At 38.6% G+C, this 24,510-nt stretch overlaps 1 protein-coding gene across 4 annotated transcripts in view; it reads left to right on the plus strand.

Annotated features, from left to right (window-relative positions):
- The window catches only part of MARK1 (microtubule affinity regulating kinase 1), a 123,086-nt gene extending 98,966 nt beyond the window's left edge, over positions 1 to 24,120 (plus strand). For 3 of the 4 annotated variants that reach the window (XM_070602515.1, XM_070602517.1, XM_070602518.1), the window contains exons 10-18: positions 557 to 656; positions 1,734 to 1,846; positions 4,444 to 4,597; positions 4,901 to 5,094; positions 9,538 to 9,638; positions 11,079 to 11,243; positions 12,209 to 12,460; positions 18,157 to 18,201; positions 22,028 to 24,120. In XM_070602515.1, the coding sequence (XP_070458616.1) occupies positions 557 to 656; positions 1,734 to 1,846; positions 4,444 to 4,597; positions 4,901 to 5,094; positions 9,538 to 9,638; positions 11,079 to 11,243; positions 12,209 to 12,460; positions 18,157 to 18,201; positions 22,028 to 22,382 (1,479 nt within the window). In that variant the 3' untranslated portion in view covers positions 22,383 to 24,120. The remainder of the gene's footprint in view (positions 1 to 556; positions 657 to 1,733; positions 1,847 to 4,443; positions 4,598 to 4,900; positions 5,095 to 9,537; positions 9,639 to 11,078; positions 11,244 to 12,208; positions 12,461 to 18,156; positions 18,202 to 22,027) is intronic. The other variant, XM_070602516.1, reaches the window with a different exon arrangement.
- The last annotated feature ends 390 nt before the right edge of the window (positions 24,121 to 24,510 follow it).

Here is a 24,510-nt window from a genome sequence, read left to right on the forward strand (position 1 = left end):
AGTGACCCGTGTTTTCACCCTAATTCTTACTAATTCCTGACTAGAGGCTTAAATTTTGATAACTCTCCCCTCCCATATTCTCTGAACTATCTTTATTGACTAACCCTGATTTCCATTCCCCATGATCTCTTCTTTCCTAATGTTTTATAAGTGGTGATTTTAAAATGCAGGTGTATATTTGGTAGAAGACCAGGAAAAATTATAGTCTCTTCATTAATCTTAAATGTAAAAATTTGAAGCAGAGGTTAAAATCAATAGGTTCTTATGTTAAAACTTTCAAATGTGAAAAGACTCCTTTTAGAGGACTATGGGCAGCAGGTTATTTTGAATCAGTGCATTTGGTGAGTGTGTGGGATGATGGTCATAGCTGTCATAAGATAGGTAAATGGGTTCCAGAGCCCCACACCCCTTGTTGGCCTGCTTATCAAACTGGAAACAGTCACTTTAGTTTGAAAACACATGATTCTTGCTGAGTGAACCAATAAATTTCACATTTGCCAAAATAAGTAGTTGAATGTTCTGATTGGCCAAACATAATGTAGAGTTTATTTCCTAGCAAATAATGAAAGATCGATGGATGAATGTTGGTCATGAAGAAGAAGAACTAAAGCCGTATGCTGAGCCTGAGCCAGATTTCAATGACGCGAAAAGAATAGGTAAGTATGTAAATATCGTGAGAGCTGCTGTCCCTGTGCTATGAGTCCTTTAGTCTACCAAAATAGTGTTTAAAAATATAAATAGAAAGCAATTTTTATTTGAAAAATACTTGAATTATCATCTTTTCCCCCAAATATGCACTAAACATTGCAAATTTCAAGTCAAGTTACTTAGTTTGTTCTCATGCATATTATAATCTAATTCAGCTGTCTTCCACAGGGATATAAAAATTAAAACAATGTAGATAAACTTCATTCTTTTCTTTGCACAGTCCCTATAGCAGGACGAATGACTGATTTAAGTAGCAGCACTGTTACCTAAATGACTAATAAGTATCAGCGAAAACAGAGCCTGTGTTTTAACCAGAAAGCAGAGGCACTGACTTAGGGATAAACACTGGGGCTCTCCCTTTCTGTTTCCCACGATCTCAGCAGGGTCTATCCTCCCATAGCCAGGCAGCGCGCTCTGCTTCCAACCTGTTCTCTTTCTTTTTCTTGCTCCATTCCCAAAGCCATCAGAAAGTCACAACTGAGTCATCTCAGCTGTGCTCCTATCTGGCTTGAGTTCAGTGTGGACAGGGAGGAGCATTCTAGGTGTTAGGAATCCTATCAGAACAGCAGCTTTGGAATTCAGGACTTCCAAAGAAGAATCAGCCTGCCTTCAGATCAGAAAGCAGAAATTGTTAAGAGAGGAGAGAAACCACTCCATGCACGGCTGAGAGTGTGTTGAGAGATAGGGAAGAGATTTTGTGTGTGTCACAGATGGATAGATACTGTGTTTCTGGCTGACAAGGAAACTCAGCTCAGGAATGTGCTAGGCAATGAGAAATGGAGCAGGCCCATGAATATATAATCCATGATACAGGTAACTTCTGCCTAAAAAATTGTGAATGTTATAGTATCTGTGACTATACAATATCTGTATGTTAATAATTCAGAAGTTTTTATAATTAATATTACACTTTAAAATTTCAAAACTTAGTTTTGATATATAATGTGGACAAATTTGCCTATTTTGTTGGTTTGTTTACTAAAAAAATACATTTTCAGAAAATTTGCATTTTTTTTTATTTCTAGACATCATGATCACCATGGGTTTTGCACGAGATGAGATAAATGACGCCTTAATAAGTCAGAAATATGATGAAGTTATGGCTACTTATATTCTTCTAGGTAGAAAACCACCTGAAGTAAGTTTTTCACCTTTTTAGATTAATGTGAATTATTTCTTGAGCTAAGTGACCCCTAAGATTAAGATATAAATAACGTTAACAAATATATTCTATGTTGTATCAAAAATAATATAAAGACTCTAACATTCTTGTTTATTAGAATTCAAAACTCAAGATGCTAAGTCCTGAACTGATTTCGTTTCCAAGTACTAAGAGAGATTCTGTTACCTTTTGAAAGAACAGGCCTAGTGCCTTGCTGGGCACCAGTCACAGTCTAGTCTTTGAGAATAACATCCCCCAGAGTTGCACATCCAAATGCAACAGCCCTGCCAAAGATAATATGATTGTCCTGGGTGTGCAGAAAAGACAGTGACTGAAACAAGAGAAAACGATAGCATTTAAAACAAGCTGTATGTCTTAAATGATTTATATAGGTGGGAACCCAGGAAAAGGTTGTTTGGTGATATTTTGCTTTGTAGAATGTCAAGCGGCTTTGATATATTCACTTGGGAATTCTCAAGGCCAGGAGAGATCTACAATAATGAGACAGATTCAGGAAATAACTGTATGCAAATGGTGATTAAACCATAAAAGCAAATGATCATTTGGGACAGCAGATATAAAGGTATAAATTCAGAGTCAGAACAGAGCCCAGAGCATTGACAGTTTGTTGAAAATTAGACATCTGTGGGAGGCATTTTATAGAATAGACTGAAATTATTTATAGTTAGATAGTAACTATTAGTGAAGAAGTACATTCAGCTGACATTTATTGAACCTACTCCGTACCAGAAGCTATGCTGTATACTGTGACTAGAGAGATGGGAAAATCTCTGCTCAGTCTAGAGGGGAGAGAAGCAGTCAACCGCATGGTACAGTGTGTACATGCTCTGATCAGGGGGCTGTACAGGATACTCTGGGGTGTACAGGAGGACAAGCGTTTACAACAGGCCAAGACTTGTAAGAGGTAGAGTTAACAGTACTTGGTAACCTGTTAGAAATGAGGGATAAGAAACCCTCAGATTTCTAGCATCGGTGACTGGTTTTGTAAGATGTATTTGCCAAGATATGAAATGAGTGGATTTCAGGGGGAAGATAGGAAGTTCATTCAGTTTGGGGTGGTTGAATTTGAGACACATGATGGATGGAGCTGTCCAGTGGACATTTGGTAGGAAGACTGGATCTGGATGCAGTGATTTGAGTAGCATTCCTCGATTTGGGAGTGGTCATCAGAGCACACAGTAATGTGTTAGGAGCTGTTCTAAGGACTTTACACCTATTCATGTATCTAATCCTCTCAATGACCCTACCGCGTAGGTATTATTATTATAGTGAAGGAGGGGACTCTTCAGTGGAGACATTAAGAGCTGGAGGAGTGGTATCCAAGAAGCCAAATCAAGAGAATTTTAAGAAGTGGGAAATAGTACAAATGGTTACTTCTAAAGTCTTTGAACTGTTTCTACTTAGGTTTTAAATTTCCCTCATAAGATCTTTAATTTTCCTATTAATTTAAATATAAGGAAGCACTGATTCCCCAGTTATACGGCCCGGCCCATGCCTGAGTTAAAATGAACTTGGAATTGTGTTGAATATAAACTAAGGAGGCTCCTGTAAGTAGTAAGAGCCTCAACTTGGGAGCCGGTTCACTGGGTTGAGATCCCTGCCTCTCGCCCACCCAGCACAGGCACTAACTATGTGACTTAGGCAATTTATGTAATTTCTCTGTGCCTCAGTTTCCTGCTCTATAAAATGAGGATCATAATAGTACTTACCTCTTAGGGTCGTTGAGAGGGTTAAATGAATTAATACTTGTAAAGTCCTTAGAACAGCTGCCGGCACATTACTATGTTAGCTGTTATCTATTATGGTTTTCATCATCAATATTATGTACTGCACTATTTGTCATTAGTATCTTTACATATGAATTTAGATTTCTCTTTGGGATGCTAACGGTTCAGTCAAGAGTTGACTGGCAACAAATAACTTTTGTGTCACAGAGAGAGGGATAGCCTTTCATCCCCCAATTTAGCGTGTTAAGTCTTAAGCAGATGCAATTTCTTGATCAGAGCCAATAAACCAAATTTTGTTCTGTAAATATGTTGGAGAAAACAAAACAAATCAAAAACTGTGTGTGTGTATAAGTTAAAATTTTAGGTTTTATCCTAAATTTGAATCCCAACTATGCCTGAGTTTGAACCCCACTGATGTCCTTTGACTCTCTTAACCTCAGTTTTTCCATCTATAAAGTATAGGTTAATAAATCATAGGTTTGTTGCAATAATTCAGCAAAGTAACATAAAGAGCTTAGCACAGTGCCTAGTATATAATAACCATTCAATAATTGGTAGCTATTATTTGGTGTTTTGACTAAACTGAGGCTCCAAAGCCATTTGTACAAAATACCGGAATTTCATATGTACTGATGGAAGCACATTATAGCCACTTCCCTCTCTTCCTGTTTGCCAGCTCTCAGTTCTGTATCCAAACATTTTTTTTTTTTCTCAGTTCTGATTACTCCTTGTATGACTTGGGATAGATTAGAAAATCAAGAGTATATATTGTTTGCATAAACATTTTTTTGTTTTAAAATCCTGTGGTCTTTCTTCTTCTTATAGTTTGAAGGCGGTGAGTCATTATCCAGTGGAAACTTGAGTCAGAGGTCACGGCCCAGTAGTGACTTAAACAACAGCTCTCTGCAGTCCCCCGCTCACCTGAAGGTCCAGCGGAGCGTCTCAGCAAATCAGAAGCAGCGGCGCTTTAGTGATCATGGTGGGGGAAAAGTCAAAGAAGTGAAAAGACAGACTAATTCCACCCAAACTTCTGTTTTTTCAGCATTCCACATTCACATCTTTATGTGCTTGTGTCATCCCAGTTATCCCAGGTTTATATTGCTGAATGATTAATATAAGGCCCTTTTCAGGGGCTGACCTTAATTGTGTAATCATTCAGTTTAAACTTAGTTCAGAGTAAAAAGTATGCCAATAAAGATATTTTTTAATACAGAGTTTTTGTTCATGAGAAGAAAATATGTCAGTGTTTTAATCTAATTATGCTTCTTTAAAAAAATTATAGCTGGTCCATCCATTCCGCCTGCCGTATCATACACCAAAAGGCCTCAGGCTAACAGCGTGGAAAGTGAACAGAAGGAGGAGTGGGACAAAGATGTGGCTCGTAAACTCGGCAGCACAACCGTTGGATCAAAAAGCGAGGTGACTGCGAGCCCTCTTGTAGGGCCGGAGAGGAAAAAGTCCTCAACTATCCCAAGTGTGAGTAAATATTCCAACAGATTGCAATTTATTGTAGTTATGTGTTGTCAGAATTTTTTATACAATCTTTGAAAATTTTTATGTCTTTTTAAAAAACGTTTCAAAATTTTAAAGTGAATTAGACATTTAAAGAACATGCAAAAGAGGCTAAGCTTCTCATAAGTGCTATTTAAGGACAAAAAATAAAATATGAATTCTTGAAATAGCACTTACCTCAAAATAAAATAAAATATAACCTCACCATAGAATGGTGTATTCACCTTTCCTGCCTCATTTCTCCTGTTTGTAATATTAATATTATATTGGCACATTTAATTTTACGTTTACAAATAATTGGTTCAATTGAAGGCAGACTCCATTAATAATTTATAAAGTTAGTTCACATCCTTCACTTAAAACGGTAAAGTCTAGAAATTATATAATGGGAGCTAGAAGATAGATTGAGAGTTGAAAGTGATCAAATGACTCCTTAAAATATGTATGTGGTAACACGCACGAAAAAGGAAAAATAATGAAAATTCAGAACCAAACCTCTGGACAACGTCCAGGAAGTGAAGATAAGGGTGGAGAATAATGGAAAAGATAAGCAAGATAGGGCTAAGTTTTAAAAATCAGGAGTGGTAAGCAGACCTGAGTTCAGGAACTTAAGGGCAGACAGTAGAAGAACAACAGTAGAATTTACAACTTTTAAACCAATAGGAGAAATATTGATCTAGCCCATGGAAAGTAGGAAAGGAGAGAAGAAAGGAGAAAAGTACTTTAAATAGAAACATGAAATAAGATAGCAAAAAGCCCATGTAATCGTAATTGCAAGTGAGTTAAACTCCCCACTAATTGTTTTATATAGTTAATTGAAATGACACCTTTTTAAAATATGTGATTCCATAATTGCTTCCTAGTTTACAAAATAGGCGTGCATAACCATTTTAAGAATTGATGGATATAACCGCTTACCTTCCAACTGATCTGTTTGGAAGTGAATGAACTTTAATAGGGTTTAATATATTTTTTGAAAAAGCAATTTTCATAAGCAAGCCATCATTTTCCCTTATCTAAACATCAGCTAGAGGACAGTTTCCAGAGCGTCGTCACCCCACTTAACAGAAAGAAATAATTTGGTCTCTTATTTTCTGCCACTCCCTGATTTAACCTGTCCTTTAACTCAGCTTGGTCTTGTTTTCCCATGAAATACTCTGCTGCCTGTTTCCACACCCATCTTCGTGTGGTGCTTTTGCCTAAAGCTCCCCATCACGTTATGAAAATCCTGTTTCTATAGATCATTTCGAGTCCTGTCTCTTGGATGGAGCCTCCTGTGACTGAGTACTCCACATCTCATCGGCCTTTCTGATTGTTGTGTCGTCTTATGAGCTCTTGGTTATATGCTGTCTTGTATTGTTCACTGGTGTTTCCCATGTAAACCTCATCTCCCCATATTTATAATCTCCAGTTATATGTAGACATGGTAGCTTCTTCAGATCATTAGTGCTGAAGCCCATAGTGGGCATTCAGAGCACATTTATCAATTTAAAGAAGGCGTAAAAACTAAGGCCTTAGTTTAAATTCAAATTATTTATGCCACACTTATCAGCCATTATTTTTTGAAAACATAAGCCAAAAGATTCTGAACAAGAGAGAAATTTTGTTCTTAGCCACTTAGTACAAGATTTTTTTTTATTTACTGTTTTAGTTTTGGTAATTTGAGAAATCAAAGTAATATATTTTGTTTAACTTTAGCAGTTCAGAAGTGTCTAAAGTAAAATTAATACTCTCCCCTTTCCAATCCATCACTTTCTGTTCTTGACTTGCAGTATAACTAGTGCTAATCATTTGGGACAAATTCTTTTAGAGATTTCCCTTCATTAAAGAAAACATAAATTAATATCTATGTACATGTGGGATTATTTTATTATATTTCTTATAAAAATGAGATTGTGCTATATCTATTATATTTTAATTTTTCTCACTTAAAATACTATGGGTCCTTCTAGATTGGAACCCCTAGATCTACTACAGTCTTGTTAATAGCTGTGCATTATTTCGTCTGTATTAATAGATAGATTCATCATAATTTATTCAACTATTCTATTCGTGGGGTGTTCACAGTTCTCAATTTTCCAGCATGTACATCCTTGTACATTCGTGTTAACTGTTGTATTTCTGTTAAATAGGACCTCAGAAGTTTCGTTTCTGGCTGACATGCTTTTTTAAGCTCAGGTGCAGAGAGTAGGGCTCATCCCGCCCCTCAGCTCGTGGCACAGTCACCCTTAGTTGTGAAACTTCCGTCCTCACTCCGGTGCCCCCACCTAGAGCGCCAGCTCTGATGCGTTTTAATTTGTCTGTCCTTGGAATATGCACATTTAAGTTTGCTAGTAAATACCGCCAGAGTAATTTTAATGCTTGGGATAATTATATCTCCACAAGCTCATCAACAGGTTGGTATTATTGATCTTTAAAATTTTTGCATATCTGAAGGGCAAAAAACAAAAAATATATCCTTTTGTTTTTAATTTGCATTTTGCTGACTGTTGACATCGACAGTGTGGCCTGCAAAGCCTGAAATGTTCGCTTTCTGGCTCTTTACAGAACAAGTTTGCTGACCCCAAAACACAAAAGCCAAATACACAGCTTTAAACCCTTTTCTTTGAGGTAAAGGCCCGGGTGGAAGGAATTTGAGCGTTTACAATCCAAGCTCTGTCGTATTGTAAACTATTGATTGAACAAGTAAACATTCTTACCAGTGACTATTACTTGTCTGTAAGATTGAATATAATGGAAAATATCTGGTCCACTCGAATGGCATGACTTGGCTCCTTACTCTCTGAATAATAGCCTTAACATGCATAGGTAATTTAGTAGGTGATAGTTTAACAGTGCTTTTAATGTTTATAAAGTCAGAAGCCTTTTTTTGACCAATAGTAAAAGCTCTTAGAAGTATGATTCTGTTGACAGTATTCCTTAACATTAGTCTAATATGTTGACTTAAGGGTAATATCGACAGATGATATTTAGACTATCCAGTTGATGGACAGCAGTGGGGCGAGTTCTGAGTTGATGGTTGGTGAAATTTGTTGGTTATCTGAACTATTTGTTTTATTGTTTATCGCCCACAACTCTTACAGACGATAAGTGATGGGAGTGTTACTCGTTGTGAGAGAACTTAGGACTCTTTCTGTGGATAATGTGCAGGAAAATGTGAATAATGAACAATGTAAAATTTTGTGTCCTCTAAGAAAAGTATGAATCAACTTTTTTTGTAAAACAAAAGGAAGGAGATATTTCTTCTTTCAGGGAGACTCAGAAAGGTTAGGGCTGCTATAATGATGATTATGTAAAATATTTTACATAAAAATTACAGTGTAATTATATAAATATAATCACTTTAGTATAGAATAAGCCCAAAGGAGTAGTCTGCAGGGTTGGTTTCTTGGGAAATGCAGACAAATTTATATAAATTTTATATGTATATATATATATATACACACACACACACACACACATTATATAAATGTGCACTATTCAAAGATTTGAAATCTGCACTTACACAATTTTATTTATATGATGGTTCTTTGATTCTCTAAACCTAATTCAAGCATATATCTATTAACTTTGTAGCCCTCATGATTAAACAAATTTTAAGTTAATTATGTGTTTTAAAGAATAGCAAAAGCTGGGTTAGCCAAAAATAGGGAATTTTTTTTCAATTGGTGTAAGAATTAAACAGAAGAGTATTTTATCCCTTTTGAAAATCATTACTATATAGTTTAGTGCTAGTAACCAGTCAAGGTTTTGGCAGGCACAACAGGGGTTTTAGATCAATGGTTGTGGGCAGAGTCTTACCCACAGTGAGGAGATTCTGTCCCCTTTTGCTTATTCTTTCTCTTTTCTCCAGAGCTCAGATTTGGCTTGCCTCCTAGCTAAAACCTTGGTGGCTTCAGCTGGGCCTGCCTTTGACCTTGCAGCTTTAGTCTCCTTACCGTTACCACTGACTATGGGGCTTTCCCAAGCAGGTGAAGAATGGCCACCCACAGGCCTCCCGGTGGGCCCACTACTTTCACTGCCACAGGTGTCCTGCTTGTGGTAATATTTATGTGGACTTGTCCCTCACTCCTATCCCCGTGAAGCTGCCTGTACCACTCTCCGCCCTTCCCACCACCAACTTACAAAGGAGAGAATAAAAAGCCAGCTTTCTTGTTGCTTCCAAACAGCTGCTTGCTGCTGCTGCTGCTGTAGGACAGTCAGTGTTCTGCGACGGGCTTGTTATGCTTGTCTTTCACTCCTGTGGTCTAACTGAGAGAGGTGTGAGATAGGGCTTATTAATATGATTCTGAGAAATTAAAATTCCACCATGGGTTTTTTCAACGTCATCGCAGCTTAAATTCATTTCTTTGGCTTTCCACATCTACAGTTAGAAGTTTTAAAAGGCATTTTTTTTCCTTCTTCAAGACCAATGTATATCCTGGAGGTAGCATGGCAAGAAGGAATACATACGTGTGTGAAAGGACCACAGATCGATACGCGGCATTGCAGAATGGAAAAGACAGCAGGTAAGTGTTTCTGCGCTATGTTAGCACTCTTGCTGTAACGCCTGCCACTGAATGGGTCAAGAGGAAAGGAAATACAAAATAGTAAGATTGCCACCTGCCATTCCTACTAAGGTGTCTCTCCTTCTGTCCCCGCATGGAAAGATGGGAGAATACTTAGGGAAGACAGGAGGTAAATCTCTTAACCTGAGAATTTCTGAATCAAATCTGATAGTAAATATCTCCCTACAGCAAAGCAGCTCATACCATCGTAATCTGATCTTCATAATTTGAATCTTATTCTCTTGTATACCTGCTGCTTCCTTCTCACCTCCTTCCATCTCCTCTTCCCATCAAGTCATTATTGTATCCACACAGTGATGGCTTTATTTTCCTTCCTCTACGGGAATGTGGTCATCTCAACTGATCATTGAGAACCAGGCAGTTCTCAAAGTGTTTTATTTTACATAATGATAAATCATATTATTTTTATTATTTAAAAAATTTAGCTTTTCATCGTGAGTTGTAAGACCTACACATCAGTATAGTACCAAAGGACAGGAATCTTATTCTAATAAGATTCTATTCTTAGTTCCATCCCTGGTCATTTCAGTAGTCTGGGCAGACCATTCTTATATTTGTTTCCTCTTAATTAATAGACATCATGTAAGTGTTATTATAAGGCACAGGAGGTAAATGTATCTTCCTTTAGAATAAGAGCCTTTAGGCTAGAAAAATACTTGGGAATTGATTTCTGACTTATATGTTTCCTGTACTAAGTCCTAATCTATAGCTCCTTTAATCTGTAGCAGTTAACCTATTGATTAATGATATGAGCTGAAAATGAGGTTTCCAGAGATAGATTTTTTTTCTGAACAAGATTCACCCTGAGCTAGCATCTGCTGCCAATCTTCCTTTTTTTGTATGTGAGCCACCACCACAGCCTGGCCGCTGACAGACGAGTGGGATAGGTCCACTCCTGGGAACTGAACCTGGGCTGCCGAAGGAGAGTATGCCAAACTTAACCACTAGGCCACCGGGGCTGGCTCCAGAGACAGCATTGTTGTTATAATTGTGAATTCTTAGTGTATAATGGACAATGAACCACAGCAACACATGGCACCAAACTGATTTTTAGAAAGTGAAAAATGTGTCCAGTCCTAATTACTTTATCCATAAGAATGATTCCATACCTTGTCAGGTTGACACATATTTATAGAGCAAGTGTGTGTGAGATCTTTTCCATGGGAGGGGGTGGAAAATTCACCCTGTACATTTTTAACAAGAATATTATTTGGTTAGTCACTAATAGTGCCACTAATGTTAATTTCTTTTAAGTGTTTTAGTCATGAAAGGTGTTAGTCAATTTAGACTTTTAAAAATCTGATTCTTAAATTTTAGTGAACTGCAACTTTTCTCTTTTTTTACTTTTCCATGGTCTTCTCAACTGTTTCATGTTGGAAGCCTTACGGAGATGTCCGCGAGTAGCATATCTTCTGCAGGCTCTGCTGTGGCTTCTGCTGTCCCCTCGGCACGACCCCGCCACCAGAAGTCCATGTCTGCTTCTGGTCATCCTATTAAAGTTACACTGCCAACCATTAAAGACAGCTCTGAAGCTTACCGGCCTGGGTAAAGTGCTGGTTGCATTTCCTTTTGCTGTTAAGACTTTTTAAAAATATATCACCATATGAAAATACATGACGGGCACTATCATATTAAGAGCTTTCTGAAAAGGTTCGGTGTTTGTGGCAGAGGAGAAGTTGGATTGTAACATCAATTTACTACATCTGCTAGCTGTTTTCAAAAATGTTGCTTATAATTTAAATCACTTTCTAGAGGAATCTTCAAGGATTTTATTTTAAATTCATCTGTAAAGTATTGCTGCCTAATTTATCATTTAGGTAAATTGAGTTTTTTATGATCTAAAAACAAAAAAATGTGAGACTGGGAGTTGAGACTTGGGCAATCATCCTAGCTCCTCCCAGTTTCTTGTTCTTAATAAAACTGGCCTTTTAATTTCCCTGCCAATGAAACAGACGATCTCAAAGAGCCTTTTCACGTATAAAATTATGTGACTATTTTTCTAGTATTTGTCTATGTTAGGATTTCTCAAGTTCAGGTACGTCTTTGATCATTAGATTTGTTAATCATATTTGTGGTGTCCTGTAGCATTGTGCTACCAGTGAAGCCTAAATTATAAAGAGGAAATGATTCTATTCAAATGCTTTTTGACAAACAATAAAACTCGTGTTCCACGTTGCTGAATAGCTTAAGAGAATAGTAAAAACATGTATGCAGTCCCTCTGGTGTCTGACACTGAAGAGTAGTTATCTCTGTATCCCTGTTTCAGTAATTTCTTAATCTTCAGTAACGAAATTTTTATAAAAGCCATTTAGTTTCAAACTGAAGTTTTATCCCTCTATGTATGATGATATGGTAAATACAGTTAACTCATGCATCGTGTCTCTAATGTGAACAGATAAAATAGGGCCGAATAAAAGTAGCCATAGCAATTTTTTTCTGGGTTTTAAAAGCATGAGTGAAAGTTTTCCCTGTCCTTCTTCTGAATAATATATCTTAATTTGTCCCCACAGTACGACCCAGAGAGTGCCTGCTGCTTCCCCATCTGCCCACAGTATTAGTGCCACCACTCCAGACAGAACCCGTTTTCCCCGGGGAAGTTCAAGCCGAAGCACTTTCCATGGGGAACAGCTCCGGGAGCGACGCAGCGCTGCTTATAACGGGCCACCTGCTTCCCCCTCCCATGAAACGGGTGCATTTGCACATGCCAGAAGGGGCACGTCAACTGGCATCATAAGCAAAATAACATCCAAATTTGTTCGCAGGTCAGTACCAGTGCACTGTGGTGTTTTGTTTCCTCTAGGAATTATAAAGAAGGCTTGCTTTTATTCTTTAATCTTTATATTGATTTTCCCAAATAGTTTCATGACATTTCATTAGAACTGGTCTTTACAGAAGTGTGAAGAAAAACTTTCTTTAAGAGAGAGAAAGAAAAAAAAATGGACAAAATGAGAATTTTAAAATTCTGTAAAATAGAGTGGAAAGAGCAAACCTTGACTTCAAAAATGTGTTTTAACAAAAAAGTTATCCCCTACATAAAAGCCTTGATTAAGAAAAAGGAATTAAATGAGTTTACATTTATCCTTTAAATAATATTTCTTAAGAATATTTTAAATTGCTCGCTAATAATAGTTTACCTTTTTTAAAAAATATAGTTTACCTTCTTTTTCTTCCTTGTAAAAAGCCTATATACTGGAGTCACAGAGATTACTTATATAATTTAACATCGTAAAATCTTAACCTCAAAACACAGTAAACACAAAATGAATACAGTAGTATAGTAAACTTCTAATAAAAGCATAAAATTGTACCTTTTTCTAAAAAGTAAATGTAAATGTACAGCACACATTGATTATACAGGTTGCCGAACACACCGCAGGTGGATGTCAATTTCACCTATTAGTAGGTCCTAGGAAATGCCTACTAAAGCCCCTTATGTCCAGAGCACTGTGCTAGGTGCCGAGCAGGGTCCAGAGATGCCGAAGACGGCACATCTGCCCTCCAGATTCGGACAGTCCTGAGAGAAGCAGACCTGTGAACAACTCGCCGAGATGTAAAACAGAATGTGTGGTGCGAGGAGATGTGGGCACCATGCTGGAGGAGTCCAGAGGAAGGCACAGTTGTCTCTGACTAGGGGAGAGTTAAGGCTCCCTGCCATATAGTTATTTGAGTAGAGCCCTAAGTGGTAGATAAGAAATTATTAGACTTGCTTTTAAAAAACATTAATTAAATAGTTAATTTTCAATATTATTAGTGTTCCTAGGATTTCAAAGAGTGGCTGTGAGGAAGAGAAGCAGCAGCTTGAGTCTCCTGCCTTTTCATGGAGCCATTTATGGACTCAGTTCCTGGGTCAGTTTGCCCAGGATCACATAGCTGAATTTAAAACTTTAAATCCTGAAAAGCAATGTCAGTCACTGATTCTGTACCATTTGGGTAGTTACCATGCAGCATGGCACTTTGTTAGAGAAAGATCTAAAAGCCCACCACAGGGTCAGCATGACAGTCAGGCAGTGGTGCTGGCTGCCCGCCCATCTGTAGGGTGCTGGTTAGATTATCACTAGTTTCTGCTGTTGGAACTTGGCTATTTAAAGCCGTTTTTAAAAGCCAGTACTTTCTCGTGGGTAAGCCAGGATTAATTTTAAAGTGAAGGAGAATAGGCTTTGAGTTTAATGCTTGATTACTAATTGTGCATTAAGCATTGTGCAGAATAAAATATTTCACTTTACTTTGCAATAAAATTTTAGATTTAGCGGGAACATAGTGAAGAGCACTGGACAAGAAGTCAGGACAGAATGTCAGAGCAAGGAAGTGCCATCGAGATAGTCTGTTGGGAGGTTAGGATAAAGGATTGTCATATAGTCATTTACCAAGTATGTGAAGACCTACTGTGTACTAGATACTCTACTGGTGCTGTTGATAGGGCAGTAAATGGGACTGACATTGCCCCTCCCTTCCTGGGAGCAACTTCTCATCTTGCAACATTCCACATGGTTGAAACATTTTCCTCACTTGTCTTCTGGTTTTCCTCCTGCCTCTCAAACTAGCTGTCCCTTCTCAGGCTCATTTGCTCATTCTTCTTAGGTTGCCTTGCCTCTCCCCCCGACCTCGGAATGTCAAACTGCCCCAGGGCTCAGTCTTTGGACACATTCTTTTCTCTGGTTATGCTCACTCTCTTGGTGATCTCATTCAGACCCGTGACATTAAATTCCATCTTAACGTTAACAACTCCCACATCTGTATCTTTAGCTGAGATCTCTCCTCCGAACTGCAGACCCACATATCCAGTTGTCTGCTCAGCCTCTCCACTTGGATGCATAATAGACTCTCAAACAGAACGTGTCCGAAATTCAACTCGCAATCCTCTTCCTGAAACCTGTCCCGCCCTGTTCACCATTTTTGGTAATGGCGACGCCATCCTTCTGGTCGCTGGGTCTGCGAGCACTGGGTTATCCTGGACTGCTCCTTTTCTCATACCACACAGCAGTTCCGTTAGCAGGTTGTGTTGGCTCTGCCTCCACAGTATTTCCCGAGTTTAACTGCCTCCATCCTCCCACTGCTGCCTTCATGATCTAAACCACTGCTCATCTTCCACCTCCTAACAGGTCTCGTAGCTTCTGCCGTTGTCCTCTATTCTGTGTTCAACAATGTAAGTGCTCAGTTTAAAGCCCTCGACTTGCTTCCATCTTGCTCAAGGTATAATTCAGAGCCCTCACAGTGGCCTCCGAGGCCCCACATGGCCCGGCTGCCCATTTCTGTTCTGACCTCCTCTTCACTCACTCCTCCCCTGGCTGCTTCCACACCAGCTACACGGGGCCCTGTGCTCGTGTTGAACTTTGAATAGTGTCAGTTAGTGGAGGATTTTGGGGGCAGGGGGAGAAGGAGGGAAGGAGGAGGTGGTTTGCTGGCTTTTGTCAGCAATTTGGTAGTGTTTTTAATGTCTTCATTTTTAACATATTTTAATTAATTCTGGATTTGGTTAGAGAAGAAAAAAAAAATCACACTTATCCTCCGAGGTCACTTGTCACCTTGTGAACGAACAGCTTGGGCTTTACAGATAGGCTTGTGTTCACTGCAGTGCGTGAGGTCTCCCCTGATGTCGCATCTGGTAGCTTGAGCTTGGGCTCTCTGGGGCCTGCGCCACAGACGATTCAGTGCGGGAGGAAGAGCTGTGTCTCAGTCCAGGAGTGAACCTGCCGAGTTCTTTAGCAGCTGACAGCCTGGATGCAGTTGATCTCTCTGCACTTGCAGCCTATTGAACTTTTGGGATGGTTGGAGGCTTGGAGATAAACCAGAGTATTTCTCTGTGTTCAGGATATATTCCAGCCTTTTCATTTAATCTTCTCAACTCAGTTCTCAGGTTATCAGTCCTTCCCACTTGTCTCTTCTTCTTAAGTCCATCCTGGGGTCAAGCCTGCCTTTCTCTCTGTTCCCTTTGCCTTCCTCACTTCACTGTGTCCAAAGTGTGAAGAAATGACACTGACACCCCCGTGTGACCAGCACTGGAACTGGGCATGCTCAGGGGCGGGACTGACTTTGAGTCTAACTTGATTGCCAAGACAACGCACAGACTTTGGGACCAACTAAGCTGATGTGCTGCTCAATGCTTAAAAGGATGAAAAAATAGGATTTTATAGGGGAAAAAGTAAAGGATTTGGGGTTGAAGAAAGGAAGGATAAAGAATAGCTCAGAGTTAATTTTTCATGTATTTGAAAACCATTATTACAAAGAGGAAGCCAGCTAGTAGCTCTCCTCGGCCAGTAAGAGTGCTGTACACTGAAATAACCACACAAGAGAGTTATTCTCTGGTTTTAGGAAAGCAATTTATACTACAGTCATCTATCAAGGGAGGATGTAGACATACTATTTCAAAAGTCACTTAAATAGCGTTTAGAACCATGTGCTTTGGCTAGGTTCAGTATAACTACTGAATAAACTGGAGGTTATATCAAGCCTTAGGATTTTCTAACCATGGGTCACTCTTATACAGGGGATAACCTAATTATTTTAATTGACTGTATATGGCTCTATGTAAGATACTTGGCTCTTTTTAAGTTTTGAGTATTGGAGAGCAATGCTACACTGCACGTGCTCGGACAGCCACCTGTGCCTTCCGTTTCCCCAGCTACCTCCCACCATGGCCCCTTATAGCTCACTTACTGGACTATTTAGAACCACTGCCAGCAGCAGGAGTTCTTCAATCGGTGTTCCAGTGGCGTCCAGGCAGGAACAGGGTATGGGGAACAATGTGATGAGTCAGGTGCTGTTTCAGCGATTGTAGCAGGGGCAGTAGGTGCAAGGGGTGTTTCATTCCTGATGCTCAAAGTTCAGCAGCAGTGGAAGAGAGGTCTGCTAACAGAGATTTATAAGGCAAAACATAAACAGGTCAGAAAAGTCCAGTGAGACATGCGGAATTTTATCTTAGCAGCGGGAATCAACAGCATTACCATCTTGCTTGCCCAGCTGATGGGCTGCCCTTCAGTGTGTGTCAGTTCATCTCCGCATAAACAGAAATGTACGCTCCACTTGGAGCCTGCTCAAAGAATGTTTTGTTTATTTCAGTGTGCTATAATGAAAATAGATTCGTATAGATGGCATTGAATTTTTATTATACTTGCCAATGAAAATGCCAGTTATTAAAAAGAGAAATTTAAGAAACCCCATTTAAATGTGAAAATACATCTTCTTAATCCTTTTTAATTCAGATAGGAAAATGGTTTTTGCACAGCATGTTTATCAGGAAAGGCCTATAGTTAAAGACCCTGAGAAGCATAAGGCATTCATGTTTTTAACCATGAGTTAAAGTTTTAGAGCGTAGTGTATGAGTGAGTTTTATTAATTTGGTGAGGAAAGTGGCCATGTGCCACATAACAATGTTTCGGTCAATGATGCACCCGCACATATGCAGCTGTGGTCCCATGAGATTAGCATCATACAGGAATGTTCGCCTAGGTGTGTAGCAGGCTGCACCATCTAGGTTTGCGTAAGTACACTCTATGGTGTTCACATGATGACAAAATCGCCTGACGATGCATTTCTCACAATGTATCCCCGTCACTAAGCGACACATGACTGTAATATAAACGTTTCTGGAATGGTAAAAACATTCACTTAAGGGTTAGAGTTGGTGATTTTTCCAAGCTGTCTAATAGTATTTTGCTGTATCACCGGCCATCTCTTAATATATTTAAACTGGTTTATAACTTGATACTCCTGTGTAGATATTTAATTACCTTTGAAAATGACAAAGTAGTTAAAATTTTGGTAGACTTAAAAAATATTAATTACATTCAATAAAAGGACAATTAGTAGAGTTTTCCTGGTTTTATTTCACAGGTGGATATTGAGGTAAGATCAATATTTCTGTTTAAGATTGAATTCATGTTTTTAAAAGACTCACCTGCTTTGGTAGGCTGTTGGTTTGTTGCAATATTTTATCATGTGCATGAATTATTAGCCTAACTTCTGAAATAAGTTATTGCTTATTTAAAGTTTGGATTTTTAGAAATATTTGTTTATGTGTTGAGCGTTATTTCTAACTAGAAGGTTAATTTATGTGCTTTGTAAATTGAGCGGCTACTAGAATTATGTGTAATAACAAATATGAAGTTGAATCTTGCTGTTGATAATTATTAAATAGTTTTAACTTTAGACTGAACTAAACTAAACCAAAAGATAAATTATGACTTTAAAATTGTGGCTGGGAATTGGAAGATAATGTAAAAAAAAATCCTAAACTGTCACCTAGCATCTCCTCTATGACAATACGCAGTAGACGCTCAATAAATGATAGCTGTGTGGTCGTGATGAAAGCAAGAGAAATAGTGTTAGACTGACTGCTAATAGAAAACTGTCATGCTAGAAGTTTGCTCAACAAGTTAATTTTGAAATCATTTTAGATGTAGGTTTTCTTGATATATTTTTTACTCTTATCATTAAATCTCAACCTCCACTTTGTTTTGAGGGATCCAAGTGAAGGCGAAGCCAGTGGCAGAACCGACACCTCAAGGTGAGGAGCCACTGTTAATACTTCGCTGCCAGGCCCCGTGTCCGGAAACGCGCTTTCGAAATACTTACAGCACCTAACAAACATGACTAGAGCTAATCACTAGATAGTATGTGCGTTTTAAAGTTTGATATTGGGATGGGTTTTTCTAATGTTGCCTAGCATTTAATGAAGTGTAAGTTAATTAACTTTGTGTTTCCTAAACATTTTGAATTGTATGCTTTGTAGAGAAGTATCCTTTCTGTCCTATAAAGTATGTCTTAGCAGAAGAATTAATAGATTAAAATGTACTGATCCTTTTCTCAGTAAAGGGATGTAACTAAAATTAGATAGCACAGAACTCTGAGCTAACCAAATATGTAGGAAGATTTGATATTAGTAATATATTTTAGGGGAGTATTCAGTGGTGGACCACATTTTAAAACTCTGATTTTTGAACATTTCATACCGGTTGTGCATTCGTTCTGGCGATGGGTCTCAGACTCGAGCACAGTCGGAATCAGTGGAGGGCTTGGTGAAACAGATGGCTGGGCCCCACCCCAGGGTTTGTGCTGGGGCCCTGGGGTGAGGAACTGACGCTGCTGCTCTGGGGACCACATTAATGACATGTTAGTCCTGCTGTTCATATTTAGAAATGGGAAATTTAAGAAACGAAGGCATCACGTTATTTTGAATGTACACCAGCATTAAGGGACCCGGTCTGAATCAGAGAAGCTCGATGAGCAGTCCTCCGTAGGGCAAATGCCCCAGCTGCATTCAGGAGTTATTTTTGACCAGCTGAATGCAAGCCTCAGTTTAATTTCTACTTTTTAAAATTATTTGAACTATAAAACATAATGAGTTTTGGAAAAACCTTATTGAGCATCCCTATGTAGTCTTTTTTCCAAACTGTTGTGCATTTATTTATGTTTAGTCATAAGAGGTGAAACGCCCCTTTATTGAGTTAGGGACCTGCGTCACAAAGGAGGCAGGACAGAGGTATTTCACGTTCTTCCACCTACTAAATGCACTTGAAGGACTTTGTTTTCAGCCCCTCTCTCACTTAGTCATCACTTTTCAGCCCGCATCTTGCTAAATTTCCCTCAGAGACATTTAATAATGTGTGTAGTGTCACAAGTGGCCGCTGATATTGCAGTTAATCTGCATGCATTCTGTCCTTTTAACATGGCTGCATGTCCCTTTTGTTTGGTCGTTGTTGGGTTTTCTTTTCTTTTTTCGCTTTTGAACACACTTGTCAAATACCTACTGTCTATCAGGTACTTGCTTGCTGGTCATTTAATCCTTACTGCAACCAGGTGAAAAGTATCCATTTTATGGATGAAGAAACAGTAAGGTGCATAGGTGGGGAACCCATTCTAATGAGGCCCTGTCCTTTCAGGGACATGTCAGGTGTGATGGGAAAAGGCACAGGCGCTCAAGCCAGGCCGTGGGGGTGGGAGCTGTGTTCTACCACTTCCCTGGCTATGTGTGACTTCAGCAAAGTCCCTTTAACTCCTCGTGCCCCCATTTCCTCATTCTCCCTCCTAGGATTGCTTTGAGGGGTGAATGAGTATATAATACCTGTTAGGCTCTTGGAACAATTCCTGGCCCCTAGTAATGCTCAATAAATGTTTGCTGTTACTGTTCGTATCGGCATTTCCAGGAACTTTCTACAGTTAACATTTCCGGTGGCTATGCCTTTGAGAAACACGTAGAAAAGCATTTTGTATGTATCTGTCGTCCTAAGGTCACCAGGTTCCCTTGGTGGGACTGAAGGAAACCAGACCTGGAATAAAACACCTGATTTCCAGTCTTCACTTCTCAACTCATTAGCTCTATGACCTCTGAAAAGTAATTTAAGTTTCCTAGCCATCAGTTCTGTTTTTAAAATGAGTGTTGGATCAGGTGACCTCTTGGGTCCCTTCCAGCCCTAGCAGGCTGATTCCATAACCTGAGGTGTACATGTGGTCCTGGTAAATGACTGGTTGGATCTGGACCCCCAAAGTGGCTTAGATGCAGTGATCAAAGAGAGAATAATAGAGAAGACAGTGAAATAAATACTTTCCACGCTTATTTAATAGTCTTTGGAAATTTATTTTCTCTACTTATTCCCTTTCATATTTTCTCAAGCTTGCATAGTTTGCAGAGCTTTGGGGACTTAGATACCTAGGAATGCAGAGGGAAGCACATATATAAATGTAGACATGAATGTACATTATATCACATTGATAGAAAATGTATGTATGGATAATAAAATAAATAGAAGATTATAAACTTTCAAAGTATATCATTTCTTCTTCTCCTTTTTCTTTTGGTGAGGAAGATTGGCCCTCAGCTAACATCTGTTACCAATCTTCCTCGTGTTTTTTTCTCCCAAAGCCCCAGTACATAGTTGTATATCCTAGTTACAAGTCATTCTAGTTCTTCTATGTGGAATGCCACCACAGCCTGGCCTAATGAGTGTTGTGCAGAGCATGCAAATTTAACCACTCGGCCATGGGGTAGCCCCCTCATTTCTTCTTTAAATCACATATAAATGAGATAGGTTACAAGTTAAAATTGCAGCATCTGAATTTAGATAATTGCTTAACAAATTTAATTACAGGGTCTTCTGAATCATAAATAATCTATTAATTTTACTTTTCTGTGATTATTGGAAATAGGTTTTCTGGCTCTATATTATTTATGGGAGACCTACAATAAGAAAAATTCAGTTGAGTTGCTTTCATTTAACAAACATGTGTTAATCATCTACTGTGTGCCCAGCACAGTTCTAGAGACCTGAGATGGGTCAGTGAACAGAACAGACAGTAATCCTCATCCTCCTGGAATTTACAATCTAATGGTAGAGTCAGACAATAAAGAATAAATAAATGTGTTCACTAGTACATTAGAATGTGATACGTGCTGTGGCGGAACGAATAGATCAGGGGAAGCGGGTTGGCCAGGCCAGGGTAGGAGTCGGGGTGCAGTAGGGTGGTCAGGGCGGACCTCATGAAGAAAGGAGCAGAGATTTGAAAGAATTAAGGGAGTTAGTCATGCAGCTCTCTGAGGGAAAAGCATTCCTGGCAGAGGGACCAGCGTGTGCAAAACCCTTCAGGCAAGAAAATGCCCCGTATGTTCAAGGAATAGTATGGAGGCCAGTGTGTCCTGAGAGAAGTGTGCAAGGAGGAAGATAACAGGAGAGGAGAGGCTGGGGTAGGAGTGGGAGTGTAGGTCGTGTGGAGCCTGCAGACTATTTTAAGGGTGTTTTTAGCAAAATGTTGAGACCGTTAGAGGACCGATGTCTACGCTCCCGCGGTGCTGTGACCTGACAGCTCACCTCATTGCAGGACAGCGTTCTTGCTCAGCAGTGTCAGGGCTAAAATCCCCCTGGAGCCGTTACCACTGTCCTTGTTCTCAGTCCTTCTACCCAAAGCAGGTAGAGACAAGGAACATTTTCTCTATATTTCAAAAATGTGTATTCATAAGCAGACTGCTGGTGATCTCTGTGTAAATGTACAGAAGGTGGAGAATCTGCTTTTGCAAACTCACACAGAGAAATATGGAAAGAACTGAAAAGTATTAAGTTCTTCACTTCCAGCTACAAACTCATTTCCCACAAATATATTTAAGGAAATATGCTATTTTAGATTGAAGGTATTAAAAAAAAGTCAAGACAGATGGCTCCTGCGGTCTGTTTTTGTAACAGCAAGATGGCATAAATCTTTGTGTCTACCTGAAGGCAGTCTGCAAATTGGATAGTGTTAGTAGGCACTGAATTATGACCACTTAGACTTCATGTGTGTCTTGATTTCTTTGCTGAATGGGATTTTTGTTTTCGTCCTTTCCCTGTGCCCTCTTCCTCCAGAAGTACATCAGGGGAACCAAAAGAAAGAGACAAGGAAGAGGGTAAAGACTCCAAGCCACGGTCTCTGCGATTCACATGGAGCATGAAGACCACTAGCTCAATGGACCCCAATGACATGATGAGAGAAATCCGCAAAGTGTTAGATGCCAATAACTGTGATTATGAACAAAAGGAAAGGTTTTTGCTTTTCTGTGTCCATGGAGATGCTAGACAGGATAGCCTCGTGCAGTGGGAGATGGAAGTCTGCAAGCTGCCCCGGCTGTCACTTAATGGGGTCCGCTTCAAGCGAATATCTGGGACATCTATTGCCTTTAAGAACATTGCATCTAAAATAGCAAATGAGCTTAAGCTGTAAGGAAACTCAAATTTACAGGATCAGGGAAGATACATCCATATCTGAGGTACAGTTTTTGAATGTACTGGTAATGCCTAATGTGATTGGCCTGTCAATCTCCCCATGTAGAATTCGCCCTTAATGCAATAAGGTTATACATAGTTATGAACTGTAAAATTGAAGTCAGTATGAACTATAAGAAATATCTGTAGCTAAAAAAGTAGGTTCACATGTACAGGTAAGTATATTGTGTACTTCTGTTCATTTTCTGTTCATAGAGTTGTATAATAAAACAGATGATTGCTTAAAAACTTGTATAGTTGTCCGGATTTCTGCACATAAATGTACGTTTGATGCTTTGAGTTGAAAATGTTCTTCCCTGTTATTTACATTCTGGTGGGTTTTTAAAATTCTTATCTCCATCATGCAATTTTGAAAATTGTGTCCAGAATTAAAAGTGCACAAAAATAGTCTTTACAATTGTAGCATGGACTTTTAAAAATTATTTTAAAATCATATTTAAATTTAATCCAGAAGCTGATAAATAGGTCAGCTTTATAATGCATAGAATTATTCCTGCTTCTCTTTGCTCTTATCCTTGGGAAGATACAAAATGTTTACAGTGTTGGCACTTAGAGTTTTTAAAATAAAGTACATGAAAATAGTAATAGCTTTGCCTTGAGCTAACTAAGAAGCACTGGGGAAAAAGTTAAACCTACGTCCAATTTCTTTAAAACTTTAAAGTGTTTTCTGGCCCACTGCTAATCATAGCAGCAAAATTAAAAAGATTCAATACTTCATCTGGCTAGTATAATATAAACTGTCACTTAGATTTGCTGCCTTCTGAACACCGCAATGAAATTGCGGAAATAGAATAATATTGGGACTGTTTCATAGCACAAACTCATCTTTACAGTGTTGATCAATGTATCAGTTAAGAAATAATGCCACCTCAGGAATTAACTGGCATTGGGAACATTTGCCTCATTCTCCTCCCATCCTCTTCATCCACCTCGACACAGTAATATCTGTAAGTACTTAAGAGACTTTTGAGCAAAACACACTATTTATAACGTATATTATTGATTTATGCTTCTGTGATTGTTGAGTTTGTTCCCACGTAACCTGTTTGTTTTTAATATTTTGCCAGATTTCTTGTATTTATTCCACATCATTATGCCTATAATGTACAGCTTTGTAATTGGGCATTTGCCTACTTTTCTTTCCTAATTAGTGATACATGCGATGTAAAACCACTAGTAAAGGTACATTTTAATACTTGTTATTTTATACTGAATTAGCCTTGGAGGTTGACTGTGCAATGTTATTTAATGTTGTAATTACTGTAATATCAACATATGGGCCCCATCTGCACACTCCTGAGAAATAGAAAGTGGGTATTCAAATTTTATCAGTTTAAAGAGAAATAAAGCTGTGATAAATACTGTAATCTGACCTACATTGGAAATCTCTAAGTGTAGGTGATGTGCCATTCCATGATGGCCTCCAGACTAGGGTGAATTTTACCTTCTGTACTGTACTGTGATGTAGCTTTCTTCTGTAACAGTTCTGTTCTAAAATGAAGTGTATTTTTGCCTTAGCAAAGGATGGTGTTTGGAAAAAAAAACTGTGTAGCCCCTTTTTAACCTAGTGTTCATTCAAAAAAAAATTGATGCGAGTCTTGATTCACTTTCACTGGTGCACACTGAAATTTTACTTGAACAGTTCTCATAATAAAGCACTTGTCTTTTGCTCTTTATCAGAATGTGGATCACCTGTTTTCAAATACAAAAGTATTCTGTATGGGGAGCTTATCTCGTGTGTTCTAAATTTAGTTGCCAGGGGGTGAAGCTGTGTGGGTCTTCAAGACGCTTTTTGAAAAGAGAAGTTGAATGTTTTTATAGGAATTCCTATCAGTGGAACATTTTAAAGAAATAGACATCTTGCCTTTTCCAAGGTAGAAACTAATGTTTTTTTACATATTCTCATGCTGATTTCTCACTTTTCTGTGTTGGTGGCAAGAAATTTTACTTCAATAATTCTTATGAACTAAAAATGAAATCTTGAAATTCACTTTAGATTTTCGCATTTTATATGACAACATAACTATTTCTTTTTTAAGATTTAGAGCAACTTGACAATATGTTTG

The sequence above is a fragment of the Equus przewalskii genome, chromosome 31 (assembly GCF_037783145.1).
Source record: "Equus przewalskii isolate Varuska chromosome 31, EquPr2, whole genome shotgun sequence".
NCBI lineage: Eukaryota > Metazoa > Chordata > Mammalia > Perissodactyla > Equidae > Equus > Equus przewalskii.